This window comes from Mobula birostris, chromosome 2 (assembly GCF_030028105.1).
Source record: "Mobula birostris isolate sMobBir1 chromosome 2, sMobBir1.hap1, whole genome shotgun sequence".
Classification (NCBI taxonomy): Eukaryota; Metazoa; Chordata; class Chondrichthyes; order Myliobatiformes; family Myliobatidae; genus Mobula; species Mobula birostris.
Window position 1 is genome coordinate 139,453,087 of NC_092371.1, and position 20,577 is coordinate 139,473,663.

General features: G+C 44.5%; 1 protein-coding gene across 3 annotated transcripts in view; it reads left to right on the top strand.

Annotated features, from left to right (window-relative positions):
* The first annotated feature begins 11,537 nt into the window (after window positions 1-11,537).
* Window positions 11,538-20,577, top strand: part of hbs1l (HBS1-like translational GTPase) — a 170,121-nt gene continuing 161,081 nt past the window's right edge. For all 3 annotated transcript variants that reach the window (XR_011883932.1, XM_072249563.1, XM_072249571.1), the window contains exon 1: window positions 11,538-11,670. Coding sequence is in view for 2 of the 3 variants with exons in the window: in XM_072249563.1 (XP_072105664.1) it covers window positions 11,628-11,670 (43 nt within the window). In the remaining variant the exon portion in view is untranslated. The remainder of the gene's footprint in view (window positions 11,671-20,577) is intronic.

The window sequence follows — 20,577 nt, forward strand, 5'->3', positions numbered from 1 at the left end:
GTTCTTAGGATTTGGGGGCCCATACCAAACTTCTTCAACTGTCTGAGGTGAAAGAGGCACTCTTGTGCCTTTTTCACCACACAGCCAGTATGTACAGACCACATGAGATCCTCGGTCATGTTTATGCCAAGGTACTTTAAGCTGTTCACCCTCTCAACCCCAGATCCATTGATGTCAATAGGGGTTAGCCTGTCTCCATTCATCCTGTAGTCCACAACCAGCTCCTTTGTTTTTGTGACATTGAGGGAGAGGTTGTTTTCTTGACACCACTGTGTCAGGGTGATGACTTCTTTGCTGTAGGCTTCCTTGTTATTATTTGAGATTAGGCCAATCAATCTATTATCATCAGCAAGTCTAATTAGCAGATTGGAGCTGTGGGTGACGATACAGTCATGGGTATTCAGAGAGTAAAGGAGGGGGCTTAGTACACAGCCCTGAGGGGCAGAGAGGCAGAGTTGAGGGATCCCACTCTTACCACCTGCCGGCAATCTGATAGGAAGTCCAGGATCCAGCTGCACAAGGCAGGGTGAAGGCCTAGGTCTCTTGAGCTTCTTGTCGAGCCTGGAGGGAATAATGGTATTGAATGCTGAACTGCAGTCCAAGAACAGCATTCTCACATAAGCGTGCTTACTTCTCCAGATGTGTAAGGACTGTGTGTGGAGCTGTGGTTATTGCATCATCTGTCGATTGGTGCTGATAGGCGAATTGTAGGGGGTTCAGTGTGGGTGGCAGCATGCTGCAGATGTAGTCCTTGACCAGCCTCTCAAAGCATTGCTTATTATTGAGGTGAGTGTGACAGGATGCCACTTGTTCAGACATGTTACCTTGGTCTTAGATAGATAGATATACTTTATTAATCCCGAGGGAAATTTGGTTTTGTTACAGCTGCACCAACCAAGAATAGAGCATAAATATAGCAATACAAAAAACCCCGACAATCAAACAACAAAATGCAAACTATGCCAGATGGAAAATAAGTCCAGGACCAGTCTATTGGCTCAGAGTGTCTGACCCTCCATGGGAGGAGCTGCACGTTCGCTGGCCACAGGCAGGAACGACCTCCCGTGCCGCCAAGTGTTGTATCACGGTGGAATGTGGCCGAAGTCCAACAGTAAGAAGTTCAATATCCAGTCTGCAAACATGTTCCTCGATCGTAATATACCCCGGATTGCACCATCCGTTGTTAACCAGATCAGTAAGCACGCAACTCCTTTACGCTTACCGCTCTCGATGCACTTCCGGTCAGCCGGAACGGTATTACCCACCGAACTCCTCTTCTCCAAAAGTCTCTGTTGTCTCAACCCGGTCCTCTTTCCTCGGCTTTGTGATCCCTCTCTGCATCCTCTGTGTGTTTTCCTCTGGATTTCAGCAGGGGTGTCCGCCGCTCTGCTTGCTATAAACCAGCCGGCATTAGCTGGTTTCTGGAATATACAATGCGACCTTGCTTATGTCCTGCGTGTCGAGATGTAACCATTTCCAGTGCTAAAGAAAACCCAAATAAAACTCTCTCTACCAGCATGTTAGAGAGGGTGCAGCTTTGACGTGTTACCGTGAGAAAAAAAATACAATAAATAACGTAAATTAAATAGTAAGAAGAAGAAAGTAAAAGAATAGATCAGAACGGCTGTACCAGGCTGCATGCACGATTGGCGCATGAGCACTAGCTTATTAGGTACAGGGACATTGGTAGATGTTTTGAAGCAGGAGGGCACTCTACACTGTGCTGTATCCCAAGAGAGTGAACTTGCAGAATGCATACAAGATGGCTTTTTAGAGCAGCTTGTGGTTGCTCTAAAAAAGGGAAAGTCAATTCAGAATAGATATTGTATAATAAACCAGATTTCATTAGGGAGCTGAAGGTAAGGAACCCTTAGGAGTCTGTGATCATGATACTGTATAATAGAATTCACCCTGCAGTTTAATAGGGAGAAGCTAAAGTCAGATGTGTCAGTATTACAGTGGAGTAAGGGAATTACAGAGATATGAGTGAGGAGATAACCAAAGTTGATTGGAAGGGAACACCAGTGATGACAGCAGAATAGCAACGGCTGGTGTTTTTTGGAGCAATTTAGAAGGTGTGGGATAGATACATCCCAAACATGAAGAAGTATCCTAAAGGGAAGATGAGGCAACCGTGGCTGACAGGAGAAGTCAGAGGCAGAATTGAAGCAGAAGTGGGGGAATATAATGGAGCAAAAATTAGTGGGAAGTTAGAGGATTGGGAAGTGTTTAAAACCAACAGAAGGCAATTAAAAAAGACATAAGGAGAAAAAAAATATGAAACATGAAGGCAAGCTAGCCAATAATATAGAAAACGATACCATTAGTATTTTCAGAGAGGGCAACGTGGATATTGGACCCCTGGAAAATGACACTGGAGAGGTAGTAATAGGGGACAAAGACATGGTGAACAAACTAGTAAGTATTTTGCATCAGTCTTCCCTGTGGAAGACATAAGCAGTTTTCCAAAATTTCAAGAGTGTTGGGAGCTGAAGTAAGTGTAGTTGCTATTACTAAGGAGGAGGTGCTTGGGAAGCTGAAAGGACTGAAGATAGATAGGTCACTGGGACCAAATGGCCACACTTGAGGGTTCTGAAAGAGGTAGCTGAACATTTGTGATGATCTTTCAAGATTCTAAATGGTTCCAGGGGACTGGAAATTTACAAATGTAACTCCCGTCCTTAAGAAGGGAGGGAGGCAGAAGAAAATGAAATTATTGACCAGTTAGCCTGATTTCAGTGGTTGGGAAGATATTGGAGTCCATTATATTTCAGTGGTTGTGAAGATGTTGGAGTCCATTATTAAGGATGAGGTTTTGGGGTACTTGGTGACACATAATAAAATAGGCTAAAGTCGGTATGTTTTTCTGAAGGGAAAATCTTGCCTGACAAATCTGTTGGAAATCTTTGAGGAAATAACAGACAGGCTAGACAAAGGAGAGTCAGTGGATTCTTTATTTGGATTTTAAGAAGGTCTTTGACAAGGTGCTGTACGTGAGGCTACTTAACAAAATAAAAGCTCATGGTATTGCAGGAAAGACACCAGCATGGACTGAAGATTAGCTGACTGGCAAGAAGCAAGGAGTGGGGAAAAAAGGTGTCTTTTCTGGTTGGCTGCCAGAACTTGTGGTGTTCCACAGGCGTTGGTGTTGGGACCGTTTCTTTTCATGCTCTATGTCAATGATTTGGATGATGGAATTGAGGGCTTGGTGGCCATGTTTGCAGATGATATGAAGATAGGTGGAGGGGAAAGGCAATGATGAGGAAGCAGTGAGTCTGCAGACTGACAGAGGGATTGGAAGAATAGGCAAAGAACTAACAGATTCAAGACTGTTTATTGTGATTTCCTGTAAAGAAGTACAGTATAAAGGAGAACAAAATAAATGTTACTTCATATCCGATGCAAAGCTTAAAATATAAAGAATGATCAACCAATAAATATAGATACATAAGATAGCTCAGATTTATAGATTGATTGTATGTCCATAAAGTGACACTAGACTGGCAGGAAATAATGAAGTAGTGCTGGAGTTAGTGTGTGGAGCTGTTGATCAGCCTTACTGCGTGGGGAAAGTAACTGTCCTTGAGTCTGGCGGTCCTGGCATGGATGCTGCCTAGCCCCTTCCCTGATGTGAGTAGGACAAGCAGTCCATGAGCAGTGTGCCTGGAATCCTTCATGATGTTATTGGCCCCTTACCAGCACCTTTCTGTATATCTGTCCTTGATGGCGGGTAGGCTGGTGCTGGTGATGCATTGGGCTGTTTTAACTGCCCTTTATAGAGCCTTCCTGTCCACCACAGCACAGCTTCTGTACCAAGCACTGATGCAGTTTGTCAGGATGCTCTCTACTGCATATCTGTAGAATGACGTGAATATGGATGTGCAAAGTCCAGCTCTCTTCAGCCTCCTCAGAAAGTAATGGTGGTAATGACCTTTTTTGACTGTGTAGACGTGTTCTGGGACCGTAAGTGTTTATGTGTTGTAATGTACCCCTAGGGTTCATATTTTCACTTTAAAACATTGGGAGAATGAGACTGACTTCTGGACACTGTTTGAGCTGCTCGAGAGAGAGAGAGGGGTGGAGTTATTTGATGGACAATTGATGTTATGGTTTCTCTGCAGCTTGTTTTGAATATACAAGGACACGCAGACACACACAGTTAGAGTCAAGATGGATTCAGTCAACAGAAGACACCAGTAAGTCGGTCGCTGGTTTAAATTTTCAGTAGCCCAAAAGGGGTGAGTTGAGATTGATCCTGGGTATTGATAAATGACTCTCACAAGTTTTCTGCCACTAGAAAATGTTTGCAGGAAGAGAAGAGAGGAGAGATAGGTTTGAAACAGAAGAAGCCCAGTGACAAAGAGATCACTGTTTGGACTCTCTCTCTAAGTAGCCCATGAGGGCGAGTTTGTTTCCATGCGACTACGGAAGCGTGATTGTCAGTTAGTTAATCCACAGGAGTGGGTTCTCTGGTGAGGGGAAAACCTTTGTGAATACCACGTGTGTATTTACCCTTTGTCTGGGTGTGGTAGTTCACTGAAGAAAGGCACCCCTGTTGCAAATCACTGTTGGCGTTATTTCGTATGTCATGGAACTGGATAAGTGGCTATCACGTTGTGTGTTTGGGGTAACCTTGTGGAATCTACCGGTGTGTCAACCCTTACCTGGGTGGTGGTTCCCTTGAGGAGGGTCCCCTTTGTGATAAGCTACTGTTGGTGATAATCCATATGTGGATTCTGTTGGAGTATCCTGTGGCCACCACTTTGAGATGTCCCGTAGCTGAATTCGGGTGTGGTACCACTTGTGTTGAAAGGATATTCGTTGAAGATCACTGTCAGTGATATTTTGTGTGGAGAGTGGAACAACTTCGGAGATAAAACCTACTACTATTGTTATTTTGTATTGCTGTCGTGAAATCTGTGGAATACGGACGTAATTGCCTTCTCACAACAGTCACCTTTTGGATTATAAATATCTCTAATTAATTAACCTGAGCATTGAACTGAACTATCTTACATTCCATCGTAAGACTGTATCCCTTATCACCTAAGCTTGAAGAAGTTCGGGTTTTATATTTACACACCTGTATATGCATAAGTTCTGCTAACCTGTTTGATTTACCTGGTTTTATATTACTTTATTATGTAGTTACTAATAAAATAGCTTTTGTTAACAGCAAAACCAGACTCCAGGTGTGTTCCATTTCTGCTGTTCTTTAAACCCGTTATTGGGTACGTAAGAAGGTGATGTGCATTTTAAGGATGGAATATAGTTTAGGTAAGTGTATGGTCTTCCACTTTGGTAGAAAGTATGAAGGTGTAAACTATTTTCTAAGTAAGGAGAAAATTCAAAAATCAGAGGTGCAAAGGGATTTGGGAATCCTTTAGCAGGATTCCGTAAAAGTTAAATTGCAGATTGAGTCAGCAGTAAGGAAGGCAATTGCAGTATTAGCATTCCTTTGTAGAGGACTAGAATATAAAAGCAAGGATCTAATACTGAGCCTTTATAAGGCATTGGTCAGACTTTCCTTGGGGTATTGAGAGCAGTTTTGGGTCCCTTATTTAAGAAACAATGCCCTTGCATTGGACAGGGTCCAGAGGAGGTCTATGAAAATTGTTCTGGAAATGAAAGGGTTAACATATCAGAAGTGTTTGATTGCTCTGGGCCTGTACTTGCTGGAGTTTTGGAGAATGTCGTGGGGGGGGGGTGGGGGTGGATTCTCATTGAAACCTATTGAATAATAAAAGGCCTAGATAGAGTGGATGTGGAGAGGATGTTTCCTATCATGAGTCTAGGATCAGAGGGTACAACCTCAGAGTACAGCAGGGGTTCCCAAACTTTCTTTATGCCATGGATGCTTACCATTAATGGAAGGGTCTGTGGAGTCCTGGAATAGAGGGATGTCCATTTAGAACAGGGTTGAGGAGGAATTCCTTCAGCAGAGGGTAGTGAGTCTGTGGAATTCTTTGCCATATAACGGCTGTGAAGTCCAACTCACTGACTATGGGTCCAATGGGACCAGGTCCTGCCTCAGCAAGGACCTGGACTCATTGCAATTTGCCTATCGTCACAGTAGGTCAACGGCAGACGCGATCTCCGTGGCTCTTCACACGGCTTTAGACCACCTGGACAACACAAACACCTATGTCAGGATGCTGTTCATCGATTATAGCTCAGCATTTAATACCATCATTCCCACAATCCTGATTGAGAAGTTGCAGAGCCTGGGTCTCTTTACCTCCCTCTGTGATTAGATCCTCGACTTCCTAACCGGAAGACCACAGTCTGCGCTATCATGGTCCGGTCCGTTGATTCCTCATTTCAGTTAATTTCCTTTTCCCTGTGTTCCACCGGGTTCCTTGATTAGGGCACCTGATCCTCATTCGAACTGGCAGCATAAAAACTCTGGCTTATATCTATTTCCTGCTGATTCATCACCATAGCCAGTGCGGCTATGCTGGTCCTGGAGCTGCCAAGAATTGTGGACTCTAAGTTGCTTCAGTACCTGTGGCTGCTTAGTGAATTCAGTTGTTTTCATGTCCAGCTGAGTTGCCTGCCGTTTTGCCGCTACTCCGAGTCAAGATGCAAATTCTGTCGTTTTCATGTCCGGCTGAGATTTGCTGGCCAATTGCCACCACATCGAGCCAAGATACAAATGGACGTCATTGTTTGGTTTTTGTCGTCTTGTTTCCAGCTGAGTAGGTCTGGCTATTTGCCGCTGCTCCGAGTTGGGAATTCTGTTTCTTCTTGTCCAGCTAAGTGATTGCCGGCCTTTTGCTGCTTCATGAGCTATTCCGTGTCAAGATTCATATTGTTAGTTGTTGGTTGGGTTAGTTGTCTCGTTTCCAGTTGAGTAGGTCCGGCCATTTGCTGCTACTCCAAGTTGGGAATTCTGTCCCTTCGTGTCCAGCTGAATGATTACCGGCCGTTTGCCACTTCATGAGCTACTCCGTGTCAAGATATGGATTGTCTGTTGTTGTTTGGTTTGGTCTCCTCGTTTCCAGCTGAGTAGGTCCGGCCGTTTGCCACTACTCCGAGTTGGGTATTCTGTCTTTCTGTGTCCGAGTCCAAGTTCAAGTCCAGGCTCTGTGTCCAAGTCCATGCTCGAGTCCAAGTCCAAGTCCAGGCTCTGTGTCCAAGTTCGAGTCCAAGTCCATGCTCCGGGTCCAGGTCCAAGTCCAAGTCCAAGTCCAGCCTCCGGGTCCAAGTCCAGGCTCTGTGTCCAAGTCCAAGTCCAAGTCCAGGCTCCGGATCCAAGTTCGAGTCCAAGTCCAGGCTCCAGGTCCAAGTCCGAGTCCAAGTCCAGACTCCAGGTCCAAGTCTGAGTCCAAGTCCAGGCTCCATGTCCGAATCCAGCTCTGTGTCCGAGCTCCTCCTGTTTGTCGTCCCACATGCTCGTCCGCATAAGTATTCTATCCTCGCTCCCCGGCTTTCCTGGCAACTATTAATAAAACACATTTCTGTTAATGCTACTTAACGTGTCTATGTCCTGTTGTTGGGTCCGCTCCGTACGCCCCTTTGTAACGTGCAGATTGCTGATGATCAACACTGGCGTACCTCAGGGGTGTGTGCTTAGCTCGCTGCTCTACTCTCTGTATATCCATGACTGTGTGGCTAGGCATAGCTCAAATACCATCTACAAATTTGCTGATGATAAAACCATTGTTGGTAGAATCTCAGGTGATGACAAGAGGGCGTACAGGAGTGAGATATGCCAGCTAGTGGAATGGTGCTGCAGCAACAACCTGACACTCAACGTCAGTATGACGAAAGAGCTGATTGTGGACTTCAGGAAGGGTAAGATGATGGAACACATACCAATCCTCATAGAGGGATCAGAAGTGGAGAGAGTGAGCAGCTTCAAGTTCCTGGGTGTCAAGATCTCTGAGGATCTAACCTGGTCCCAACATATTGATGTAGTCATAAAGAAGGCAAGACAGCGGCTATACTTTATTAGGAGTTTGAAGCAATTTGGCATGTCAACAAATACACTCAAAGACTTCTATAGTTGTACCTTGGAGAGCATTCTGACAGGCTGCATCACTGTCTGGTATGGAGGGGCGACTGCACAGGACCAAAAGAAGCTGCAGAAGGATGTAAATCTAGTCAGTTCTATCCTGGGCACTAGCCTACAAAGTACCCAGGACATCTTTAGGGAGCAGTGTCTCAGAAAGGCAGCATTCATTATTAAAGACCTCCAGCACCCAGGGCATGCCCTTTTCTCACTGCTACCATCAGGTAGGAGGTACAGAAGCCTGAAGGCACACACTCAGCGATTCAGGAACAGCTTCTTCCCCTCTGCCATCCGATTCCTAAATGGACATTGAAGCTTTGGACACTACCTCACTTTTTTAAATATACAGTATTTCTGTTTCAAGTCAAGTCAAGTCAAGTCACTTGTCACTTTTATTGTCATTTCAACCATAACTGCTGGTACATTACACGGTAAAAACGAAACAATGTTCCTCCAGGACCATGGTGCTACATGAAACAACACAAAACTACACTAGACCATGTGAAACAACACAAAACTGAATTAGACTTCAGACCTACACGGGACTACTTAAGGGTGCACAAAACAGTGAAAGACAATACAATAATTAATAAACAAGACAATAGGCATAGTAAAGTACAGATTACAATATAATAATAAATTATGTAAATGTAAATGTGAATGTAAATAATGTGAACAATATTTTAGCAGGAATTGAGAAAGAAATGAGCAAAAATAGTGGAGTGGTGTTCAATTGAGAGAGTGTGTGTGAGTGTGTTTGTGTGTGTGTATGCGTGTATGTGAGTGTGTGTGTGTGTGTGTAGGTTGCTGCCAGACTGGACTCTGGGCATTGAGGAGTCTAATGGCTTGAGGGAAGAAACTGTTTCACAGTCTGGTTGTGAGAGCCCGAATGCTTCAGTACCTTTTGCCAGATGGCAGGTGGGAGAAGAGTTTGTATGAGGGGTGCGTGGGATCCTTCATAATGCTGTTAGCTTTGCAGATGAAGCGTGTGGTGTAAATATCTGTAATGGTGGAAAGAGAGACCCCAATGATTCCGTCAGCTGACCTCACTATCCGCTGCAGGGTCTTGCGATGCAAGACGGTGCAATTTCCGAACCAGGCAGTGATGCTGCTGCTCAGGATACTCTCGATACATCCTCCGTAGAATGTGGTGAGAATGGGGGGGGGTGGGAGATGGACTTTTCTCAGCCTTCGCAGAAAGTAGAGACGCTGCTGGACTTTCCTGGCTATGGAGCTGGTGTTGACGGACCAGGTGAGATTCTCCGCCAGGTGAACACCAAGAAATTTGGTGCTCTTAATGATCTCTACAGAGGAGCCGTTGCTGTTCAGCGGAGATTGGTTACTTCGTGTCCTCCTGAAGTCAACAACCATCTCTTTTGTTTTGTTCACATTCAGAGACAGGTTGTTGGCTTTGCACCAGTCCATTTGCACCTCTTCTCTGTATGCTGACTTGTCGTTCTTGCAGATGAGACCCACCACGGTCGTGTCATTGACGAACTTGATGATGTGATTTGAGCTGTCTTTTGCTGCACAGTTGTGGGTCAGCAGAGTGCACAGCAGTGGACTGAGCACACAGCCCTGGGGGGCCCCCGTGCTCAGTGTGATGGTGTTGGAGATGTTGCTCCCAATCCGGACTGACTGAGGTCTCCCAGTCAGGAAGTCTAGAATCCAGTTGCAGAGGTGTTCAGGCCAGCATTCCAATCAGGTGCTGAGGAATGATTGTGTTGAATGCTGAACTGAAATCTATGAACAGCATTCCAACGTACGTGTCTTTTTTGTCCAAGTGGGTAAGGGCCAGGTGGAGGGTGGTGGCGATGGTGTCGTCTGTTGAATGGTTGGGAAGGTACGCAAACTGCGGAGGGTCCAGTGAGGGGGGCAGCAGGGTCTTGATGTGCCTCATGACAAGCCTCTCAAAACACTTCATGATGATGGATGTGAGTGCAATGGGACGGCAGCCGTTGAGGCAGGACACTGAAGACTTCGGCACGGGGACGATGGTGGCGGCCTTGAAGCACGTTGGAATGACGGCGCTGCTCAGGGAGATGTTGAAGATGTCAGTGAGAACATCTGCCAGCTGGTCTGCACATCCTCTGAGTATTCTGCCAGGAATATTGTCTGGTCCAGCAGTCTTCTGTGAGTGACCCTGCACGGGGTTCTCCTCACATCGGCTACGGTAAAACACAGCACCTGGTCATTTGGAGGAGGGGTGGTCTTCCTCACCACCACATCATTTTCCGCCTCAAAATGAGCGTAGAAGTTGTTCAGCGCATCTGGGAGGGAGGCATCACCAGCACAGGAAGGTGATATTGTCCTGTAGTTGGTGATGTCCTGAATGCCCTTACACATGTGCCGCGTGTCACTGCTGTCCTGGAAATGGCTGTGGATTCACTGGGCGTGTGCACTCTTTACCTCTCTGATGGCCCGGGACAGTTTGGCCCTCGTTGTTGTTAGGGCTGCCTTGTCACCTGATCTGAAGGCGGAGTCTTGGGTCCTCAGCAGTGCACGCACCTCCGCGCTCATCCATGGCTTCTGGTTGGAGCGTATAGTGATGGTCTTGGACACAGTGATGTCATCAACGCACTTGCTGTTGTAGCTGGTCACTGATGCTGTGTACTCCTCTAAGCTGGTGGAGTCACCATCGGTTGCAGTCTCCCTGAATATGCGCCAGTTAGTGTGATCAAAGCAGTCTTGAAGAGCAGAGATGGCTCTTGCTGGCACATTTTTAATAATCTATTCAATATACGTAATTGATTTACTTGTTCATTTATTATTATATTTTATTTTATTTATTATTATATATTTTTTCTGCTAGATTATGTACTGCATTGAACTACTGCTGCAAGTTAACAAATTCCACGTCACATGCCGGTGATAATAAACCTGATTCTGATATATTTTGAAGTGTAAGTTGACAGGTTCTTGATTATCAGGGCATCAAAGTTTACGGGGAAAATGCAGGAGAATGGGGTTGAGAGGGATAATGAATCAGCCGTGTTGGAATGGTGCAAAACACCGATTTGTTGGGAATGCAGCAGATTGTTTAACAAGATTGAACTTTTAATGCTCCGGGAAACTAATATACATGAACACGAGGAATTCTGCAGATGCTGGAAATTCAAGCAACACACATCAAAGGTCCTGACGAAGGGTCTCGGCCCGAAACATGGACTGTACCTCTTCCTAGAGATGCTGCCTGGCCTGCTGTGTTCACCGGCAACTTTGATGTGTGTTGCTTAATGTACATGAAATAGTGTTTGTTGCCGAACTCCAATTTTAAACTGCTGATGTTCAGCACCCAACTGTTTCATTCATGACAATTCCAGCAACGTATCACTCACCATCTGGGTGATTAGGAAAACTTCTGTGTGGGACACGAAACTGCCACGTATCAAGGACACACGAGTACGACTACCAAGGAGATCGGCACATCGTGGTAGTGAGAAGGAAGCTGCGCATGCGCAGCAGGGTTCCATAGGGTTAGGGCTTTTGAGCGTGCGCGAAGCAAGCCTGGGAAAAGGTCTTTGCGCATGCGCGCTAGGTCCGGCGACATGGGGACGTTAGCGGCCTGAACACCTTTGCACTTCGTAGTGTGTGTGTGTATGCCAAGAGCAGAATGGCAAGGCACAGAAATATTCGGGGGCTCAAGTATGATGAAGGTATTGAGAACCGGGAGCAACGTAGGCTGATTTGCTTTCATGTTCTCCTACTGTCAGGATCTGGCAGTATGAGATGGCGCCGGCGTCGGCTACAGGCTCCTTGGGCCTTGACTCACTTCTGTCGAACTGGGAGGGCTGCTTGGCTTTGGGTTTTCCGCCCAGTGTTGATATAAATGGGAAGTTTCTTAGCGAAGATGTGTAGAACAATAATTATATGTTATCTTAAGGTTTTGCCAAATAAATTTCGATCTGGGTAGTGAGATTTTGTGCATATCAAATGGAGTAGTTGCAAATAGCCTTTTGCTGCTGGTGGACACATTGAAATAACAGCTTGCATGTATCACCTTGATACATAATTGGATTATTATTTATTGACCCTATGATTAATTGTTGTTCTGAATGTTTGTTAATTCCACGTGACAGCAAAAGCTACTATGAACTCGACAGTGTATTTTATTACATGATTATGGGTTATCATACCATATAACCAGAAACAATCCTGAGATTTATTTTCTTGTCGTGTAAGGTGCAAGCTTAAGTACAAAATGTACTCATAAAGTATTAAAAGACCCTTTTAATAATTTTTCTGTTACTGTGCCATTGATATTTTAAGTATGGTAGATTATGCAAGGTTCTACAGGAGGAAATCTGCAGATGCTGGAATTTCAAGCAACACACATAAAAGTTGCTGGTGAATGCAGCAGACCAGGCAGCATCTCTAGGAGGAGGTACCGTCGACGTTTCAGGCCGAGACCCTTCGTCCTGATGTCGAAACGTCGACTGTACCTCTTCCTAGAAATGCTGGCTGGCCTGCTGCGTTCACCAGCAACTTTTATGTGTGTTGCTATGCAAGGATTTAGTGAGGTTTTTCAAATATCCAATGTTAATACATAGAAATGTAATAACTGTTCTATCCTGACTCAACAGTATTTAAACACCATTGTAACTCAATTATGTACTTACAGTATGTTTTAATAAGGCTGCACTTTACATTATACCCTTAACATGAGATATTCTGAAGTGCTTCACCCACAAAATTAACTACTGCATATTAAAAATGTCTTTAAGGAGAAGATGCACATAAAGTATCTTAGTAAGGAATTAGGAAAAAAATGAAATGAAAGGAAAGGAGGACATTTAGCCTGTTGTGTCTGTACCAGTCAATAAGAGCTATCCAGCTTCTGTATGAGGTGTATGGCTGAGCCTGTTAGAGCTGCTTTGTGAATGCTTGTAAATACTGTAAGTATTTTGTGAGTATCTGCTTATCCTTACTCTTAACAATTTCTCTTTTGGCTCCTCCCACTTCCTCCAAACTAAAGGTGTAGCCTTGGGCACCGGTATGGGTCTCAGCTATGCCTGCCTTTTCATTGGCCATGTTCCAAGTCTATACTTGTATCGGTCCCCCTTTTTTCCTTCGCTACATCGACAACTGCATTGGCGCTGCTTCCTGCACGCATGCTGAGCTTGTTGACTTCATTAACTTTGCCTCCAACTTTCACCCTGCCCTCAAGTTTACCTGGTCCATTTCCCTCCCCTTTCTTGATCTTTCTGTCTCTATCTCTGGAGACAGCATATCTACTGATGTCTAGTATAAGCCTACGGACTCTCACAGCTACCTGGTCTATTCCTCTTCCCACCCTGTCTCTTGCAAAAGTGTCATCCCCTTTTCGCAATTCCTCTGTCTCCACCGCATCTGCTCTTAGGATGAGGCTTTTCATTCCAGGACGAAGGAGATGCCTTCCTTTTTTCAAGAAAGAGGCTTCCCTTCCTCCACCATCAACTCTGCTCTCAAGCGCATCTCCCATTTCACACACATCTGCTCTCACCCCATCCTCCCGCCACCCCACTAGGAATAGGGTTCCCCTTGTCCTAACCTACCACCCCACCAGCCTCTGGGTCCAACATATAATTCTCCGTAACTTCTGCCACCTCCAACGGGATCCCACCAGCAAGCACATCTTTCCCTCCCCCTCCTCTTTCTGCTTTCCGCAGGGATCGCTCCCTATGTGACTCCCTTGTCCATTCGTCCCCCCCATCCCTTCCCACCGATCTCCCTCCCGGCACTTATTCTTGTAAGTGCTACACATGCCTTTACACTTCCTCCCTCACCACCATTCAGGGCCCCATACAGTCCTTCCAGGTGAGGCGACACTTCACCTGTGAGTTGGCTGGTGTGATATACTGCGTCCGGTGCTCCCGGTGCGGCCTTGTATGTATTGGTGAGACCCAACGCAGGCTGGGAGACCGTTTTGCTGAACACCTACGCTCTGTCTGCCAGAGAAAGCAAGATCTCCCAGTGGCCATATTTTAATTCCACGTCCCATTCCCATTCTGATATGTCTGTCCACAGCCTCCTCTACTGTCAAGATGAAGCCACACTCAGGTTGAATGAATGACACCTTATATTCTGTCTGGGTGGCCTCCAAACTGATGGCATGGATATTTTGACTTCTCTAACTTCCGTTAATACCCCTCCTCCCCTTCACACCCCATCCCTTATTTATTAATATATTTATTCCCCCACCCCCTTTTTTCTCTCTCTCTTTTCTCCCTCTGTCCATCTCAATAACTCCTTGCCTGCTCTCCACCCTCTGGGCTCCCCTCCCCACTTCTCTTTCTCCCCAGGCTTCCTGTCCCATGATCTTTTCCCTTCTCCAGCTCTTAGATCCACTCCTCCCCTCCTGTCTTCTCCTATCATTTCGGATCTCCCCCTCCCACTTTCAAGTCTCTTACTATCTCTTCTTTCAGTTCGCCCTCCGACCCGAATCTCTTCCTATAGATGCTGCCTGACCTGCTGTGTTCATCAGCATTTTTTGTGTGTGTTGCTTGAATTTCCAGCATCTGCAGATTTCCTCGTGTCTGTGTGATACAGTGGAGGATGGGTGTAACTGAATGTAAGGAAGGACAAGTCGATGATTGGGTACAAATACAGACAGAGCAGAGTTAAATTGTATCATGGAGGCAAAATTCAAACAGGTGAAGAATGCGGGGCTGAAGGTGCTGCATTTAAATGTGCATAACATTTGGAAATAAGATGGCCAAACTTGTGCAATTAGATATTGGTCAGTATGACATTGTGGGCATCACTGAGTTGTGGCTGAAAGAAGGTCATGGTTGGGAACTTAACATCAAAGGATGTACATTGTATCGAAAGGACAGGCGGTGGTGTGGCTCTGTTGGTAACAGATGGAATTACATCTTTGGAAGGAGGTGACATAGGATCAGAGAAGGTTGAATCTTTGTGGGTGGAGTTAAGAAATTGCCAAGGTAAAAAACCATTATGAGAATCATATATAGACCTCCAAATAATAGCCAAAATGTGGGGTTGAGATTGCAGAGGAAACTGCAGAATGAATGTAATAAGGGTAATGTCACATTTGTAATGGGGGACTTCAATATGCAAGGGGATTGGGAAAATCAGGTTGGTGTCAGACCGCAAGAGGGGTTATTTGTTGAATGCCTACGAGGTGGTTTTTAGAGCAACTTGTGATGAGCCCACTTCAGGAAAAGCTATCTTGGATTGGGTGTTATAACTCAGATCTTATTAGGGAGCTTAACGTAAAGGAACCCTTAGGAGTCAGTGATCATAATATGTTTGAATTTGTACTGCAATTTGAGAGCGAGGAGCATAACTCACATATAACAGTATCACAATGGTATAAAGGGAATTACACAAGCATGAGAGAGAAGCTTGGCCAGGTGGATTGGAGGAGGATACTGGCGGGGATGATGGCAGAGCACAGATGGCTGAATTTTCTGGGAATAATTCACAAAGCACAGAATAGTTATGTCCCACAGAGGAAAAAGTTTTCGAATGGCAGGGACAGGCATCCATGGTTGACAAAGGAAGTTAAGGACTGAATAAAAGCCAAGGAAAGGGCATATAAGGTAGCAAAAGTGAATGGGAAATTGGATGATTGGGAAGCTTTTAAAATCCAAAAAAAGGCAACTAAAAAATCTATAAGAAGGGAAAAGATGAAATGTGAGGGCAGGCTAACCAATAATATAAAGCAGGATACCAAAAGTTTTTCAATTATATATGGAGTTAAAGGGAGGTGAGCGTTGATATTGGACCACTGGAATTTATGCTGGTGGAGTAGTAATAGGGGACAAAGAAATGGCAGATGAAGTTAATCTGTACTTTATACTTTATTGTGGCCAAACAATTGATACTAGAACGTCCAATCATCACAGCGATATTTGATTCTGCGCATCCTGCTCCCTGGAGTACAAATTCATAGTAAATATTAAAAATTTAAATTATAAATCATAAATAGAAAATAGAAAACGGAAAGTAAGGTAGTGCAAAAAAAACAGAGAGGCAGGTCCGGATATTTGGAGGGTACAGCCCAGATCTGGGTCAGGATTCATTCAGCAGTCTTATCACAGTTGGAAAGAAGCTGTTCCCAAATCTGGCCTTTGTATCTGACTTTGTATCTGTCTTCACTCTGTAAGACTAGCAGTGTGCCAGAGGTCTGTGAGTGTCAGTGAGCAGCAGTGAGTAACATTGCTATTACAAAGGAAGAAGGTCTTAAAGTGGATAAGTCATCTGGACTAGATGGACTACATCCCAGAATCCTGAGTGAGGTTGCTGAAGAGATAATGGATGCATTGGTCATTTCAAGATCACTTGATTCTGGCATATTCCCGGATGACTGGAAATGTCACTCCACTCTTTAAGAAGGAAGGAAGGCAAAAGACAGGAAATTATAGGCCAATTAGCTTGACCTCAGTGGTTGGGAAAGTGTTGGAGTCTGTTATTAAGGATGAGGTTTTGGGGTACTTGGAGGCGAATGATAAAATAAGTCAAAGACAGTCTGGTTTCTGTAAAGGGACATCTTGCCTGACAAATCTGTTAGAGTTCTTCATGGAAGTAACAAGCAGGGTGGTCAAGGGAGAGGCAGTGGATGCTACTTACTTGGATTTTCAGAAGGCGTTTGATAAGGTGCCACACAAGAGGCAGCTTAACAAGATAAAATCCTATGGTGTTACAGGAAAGATACTGGCATGGATAGTGGAAAGGCTGACAGGCAGGAGGCAACAAGTGGAAATAAAAGGGGACTTCTTTGTTTGGCTGCTGGTGACTAGTGTTGTTCCTCAGGGGTTAGTATTGGGACTGCTACTTTTCACATTGTTAATTATTTAAATAATGGAATTGATGGCTTTGTGGCAAAGTTGGATGATACGAAGATAGGTAGAGGGGTAGGTAGTGCTGAGGAAACAATGCGATTGCAGCAGGACTTAGACAAATTGGAAGAATGGGCAAAAAATGGCAGATGGAATACAGTGTTGGGAAATGTATGATAATACATTTTGGTAAAAGGAACAATAGTGCAAACTGTTGTCTAAATGGGGAGAAGGTTCAAACATCAGAGGTGCAGAGGGACTTGGGAGTCCTTGTGCAAGACTCAGAAGATTAATTCGAGTCTGTGGTTAAAAAAGGCAAATGTAATGGTGTTTATTTCAAAGGGAATAGAACATAAAAGTAAGGAGATACTGGTGAGCCTTTATAAGACACTAGTCAGGCCGCACTTAGAGTATTGTCAACAGTTTTGGGGCCCCATATCTCAGAAGGGATGTGTTGTCATTGGAGAGAGTCCAGAGGAGGTTCATGAGGATGATTCCAGGAATGAAGAGGTTAACATTTGAGGAGTGTTTCGCAGCTTTGGGCCTGTGCTGACTGGAATTTAGAAGAATGCATGGGGGCGGGGTGGTGTGATATCTCATTGAAATCTCCAAATGTTGAAAGAACTAGTTAGGGTGTATATGGAAAAGATGCTTACAATGGTGGGGGGTATCCAGAGCTAGAGGGCACAAACTCAAAATTGATGGGTAACCTTTTAGAATAGAGGTAAGGAGGAATTTTTGTTAGCCAGAGTGTAGTGAATCTGTGGAATGCTGTGCCACAGACAGGTGTGGAGGCCAAGTCTGTGGATATATTTAAGGTGGTAGTTGATGGTTTCTTGATCGGTCAGGGCATCAAAAGATATGGCAAGAAGGCTGGTGTATGGGGTTGAGTGGGATCCAAGCAGACTTGATGGGCTGAATGGTCTAATTTTGCTCCTATGTGTTATGGTCCTGCTACTTCTATTGACATGTATGTACATCACAAGACGCCACTGTTCTTCCATACCACTTGGTGTCTTGCTACTTAAACATACATTAGCTTTATTTGTCATATACATCGAAACACACAGTGAAATTGTCAGATGCATCAAATTAGTGAGGTTTGTTCAGGACTGCCTGCAAATGTTGCCATGCTTCTGGTGCCAACATAGTATGTACACAGCTCACTAACCTTAACTGTATGTCTTTTTGGAACGATAGCACCCAGAGAAAGCCCACATGGTCATGAGATAACGTTCAAATTCTTTACACACAGCGGCAGGAATCAAACACTGATCTTACAGCTGGCGCTGTATAGTGTCGTGCAAACTGATAATGTTATTGTGCTGCCATTATTTATTGCCCGTTCCATTACCTTGTTGCATCTCAAATGCATTATCTCATCTTTAGATTAAATTCCATGTATTATTTTTCTTCCCAACTAACTGTACCATTTGTATCTTCAAGTCTAAGCTTTTTTTGCATTATCAAATATGTGCCCATATTTGCTCACTTGCAAACTGCTTTATCACAGTCAGATGAGAGTGCACCATGAGAACAGTATTGGTGGAAGAGTAAATCAGGATTTGGGCAGGAATGGCCTCTTTGGATTTCTGAAAGGGGAGAAGTTGTTGTGACTGATGATGGAATGTCATAGAAGTCCTGAACATTATAGAGAATGCTTGTTGAATATGGAGGTTGCTGGGGTGAAAGGTGGGATGAGAGAGGGCGGGAGCAGAAGTGTGGGAGTTAAATGATGAATGCTCTGTCATTTAGTGGAGGGAAACACTTGTGTAGTAAGTGTTGTGTTAGATCAGATATGATGGAGCTGGAGAAACTGAGAAAATGAAATAATGAGCACAAGAGATTCTGCAGATGGTAGAAATCCATAATAATGCACAAAAAATGCTGGAGGAACTCATGAAGTCAGACAGCATCAATGGAAAGACATTTCAGGCCGAGATCCTTTATCAGGGAAATGAAATGAAGTCTTTAAAAGAAGTAGGATGTGAGGAGGTGTAAAGATATCTTAACAGAAGACAGGATGGGAGAAGAATACCTTGGCTTCCAGTTGTCATTTTAAATCTTCATTCAACTCCCACTCTGACCACTAACTTTAGGTTCCAGTTTTGTTCCAACGAAGCAAAACATGAGCATGAAGGTCAGCAACTGATCTGATGCATGGGTATAGAATAACTGTCAAGGCTCAACACATTCAGCTATTGCAGATTATCATTCTTTCTCACTTACGTTGGAAATGGCCTGTTCTAGTAGAAGAACAGACAATGTTATTGATTTGGAGGGCTGTACAGCAATTTTGGGATGGAATGTTGGGGTGGCATTTTGAGTCAGACTTTTCACGGTGAGTGTGATCACTGGCTCCGTTCTCTCTTCGTGGATGCCATTTGGCTTAAATCAGGATGTTTTATTTTTCTTTGCATTAATAAGTAGGTGTTTCCTTTTCAATCACTTTCCATTTCTAATACACATAGCATATGCCCATATGTTACATGTCCTGCAGGACTTTCCCAGCATTTTCTTTCATTTCATATCTCTTGCATTCTGTAAATTGTAATTTTTCTCGTGGCCTCCATGGCATCAAAGGCAACAATTATAGTAGTGCCTAAGAGAATAATGTGAGCTATCTTAAAGACTATCGCCTGGTAGCACTCATATTTACAGTGATGAAATGCTTTGAAAGGTTGGTCAGGACTAGACTGAACTCCTGCCTCAGCAAGGACCTGGACCCATTGCAATTTGCCTATCGCCGCAATAGGTCAACGGCAGACACAATCTCAATGGCTCTCCACACGGCTTTAGACCACCTAGACAACACAAACACATATGGCAGGGTGCTGTTCATCAACTGTAGCTCAGTATTTAACACCATCATTTCCACAGTCCTGATTGAGAAGTTGCAGAACCTGGGCCTCTGTACCTCCCTCTGCAATTGGATCCTCGACTTCCTAACCAGAAGACCACAATCTGTGCAGATAGGTGATAACATCGCCTTCTTGCTGACAATCAACACTGGTGCACCTTAAGGGTGTGTGCTTAGCCCTTTGCTCTACTCTCTATATGCACATGACTGTGTGGCTAGGCACAGCTCAAATGCCATCTATGAATTTGCTGATGATACAACTATTGTCGGTAGAATCTCAAGAGGTGATGAGAGGGCGTACAGGAGTGAGATATGTCAACTAACAGAGTGGTGCCCCAGCAACGACCTGGCACTCAACATCAGTAAGACGAAAGAACTGATTGTGGACTTCAGGAAGGGTAAGATGAAGAAACACATACCAGTCCTCATAGAGGGATCAGAAGTGGAGAGAGTGAGCAGTTTCAAGTTCCTGAGTGTCAAGATCTCTGAGGATCTAACCTGGTTCCAGTATATCGATGTAGTTATAAAGAAGGCAAAACAGCAGCTATCCTTTATTAGGAGTTTGAAGAGATTTGGTATGTCAACAAATACACTCAAGAACTTCTATAGTTGTAGTGTGGAGAGCATTCTGACAGGCTGCATCATTGTCTGGTATGGGGTATACTGCAAAGGACCTAAAGAAGCTGCAGAAAGAAGGTTGTAAATCTAGTCAGCTCCATCTTGGGTACTAGCCTACAAAGTACCCAGGACAGCTTTAGGGAGCGGTGTCTCAGAAAGGCAGCGTCCATTATTAAAGACCTCCAGCAGCCAGGGCATGCTCTTTTCTCTCTGTTACCATCAAGCAGGAGGTACAGAAGCCTGAAGGCACACACTCAGCGATTCAGTAACAGCTTCTTCCCCTCTGCCATCTGATTCCTAAA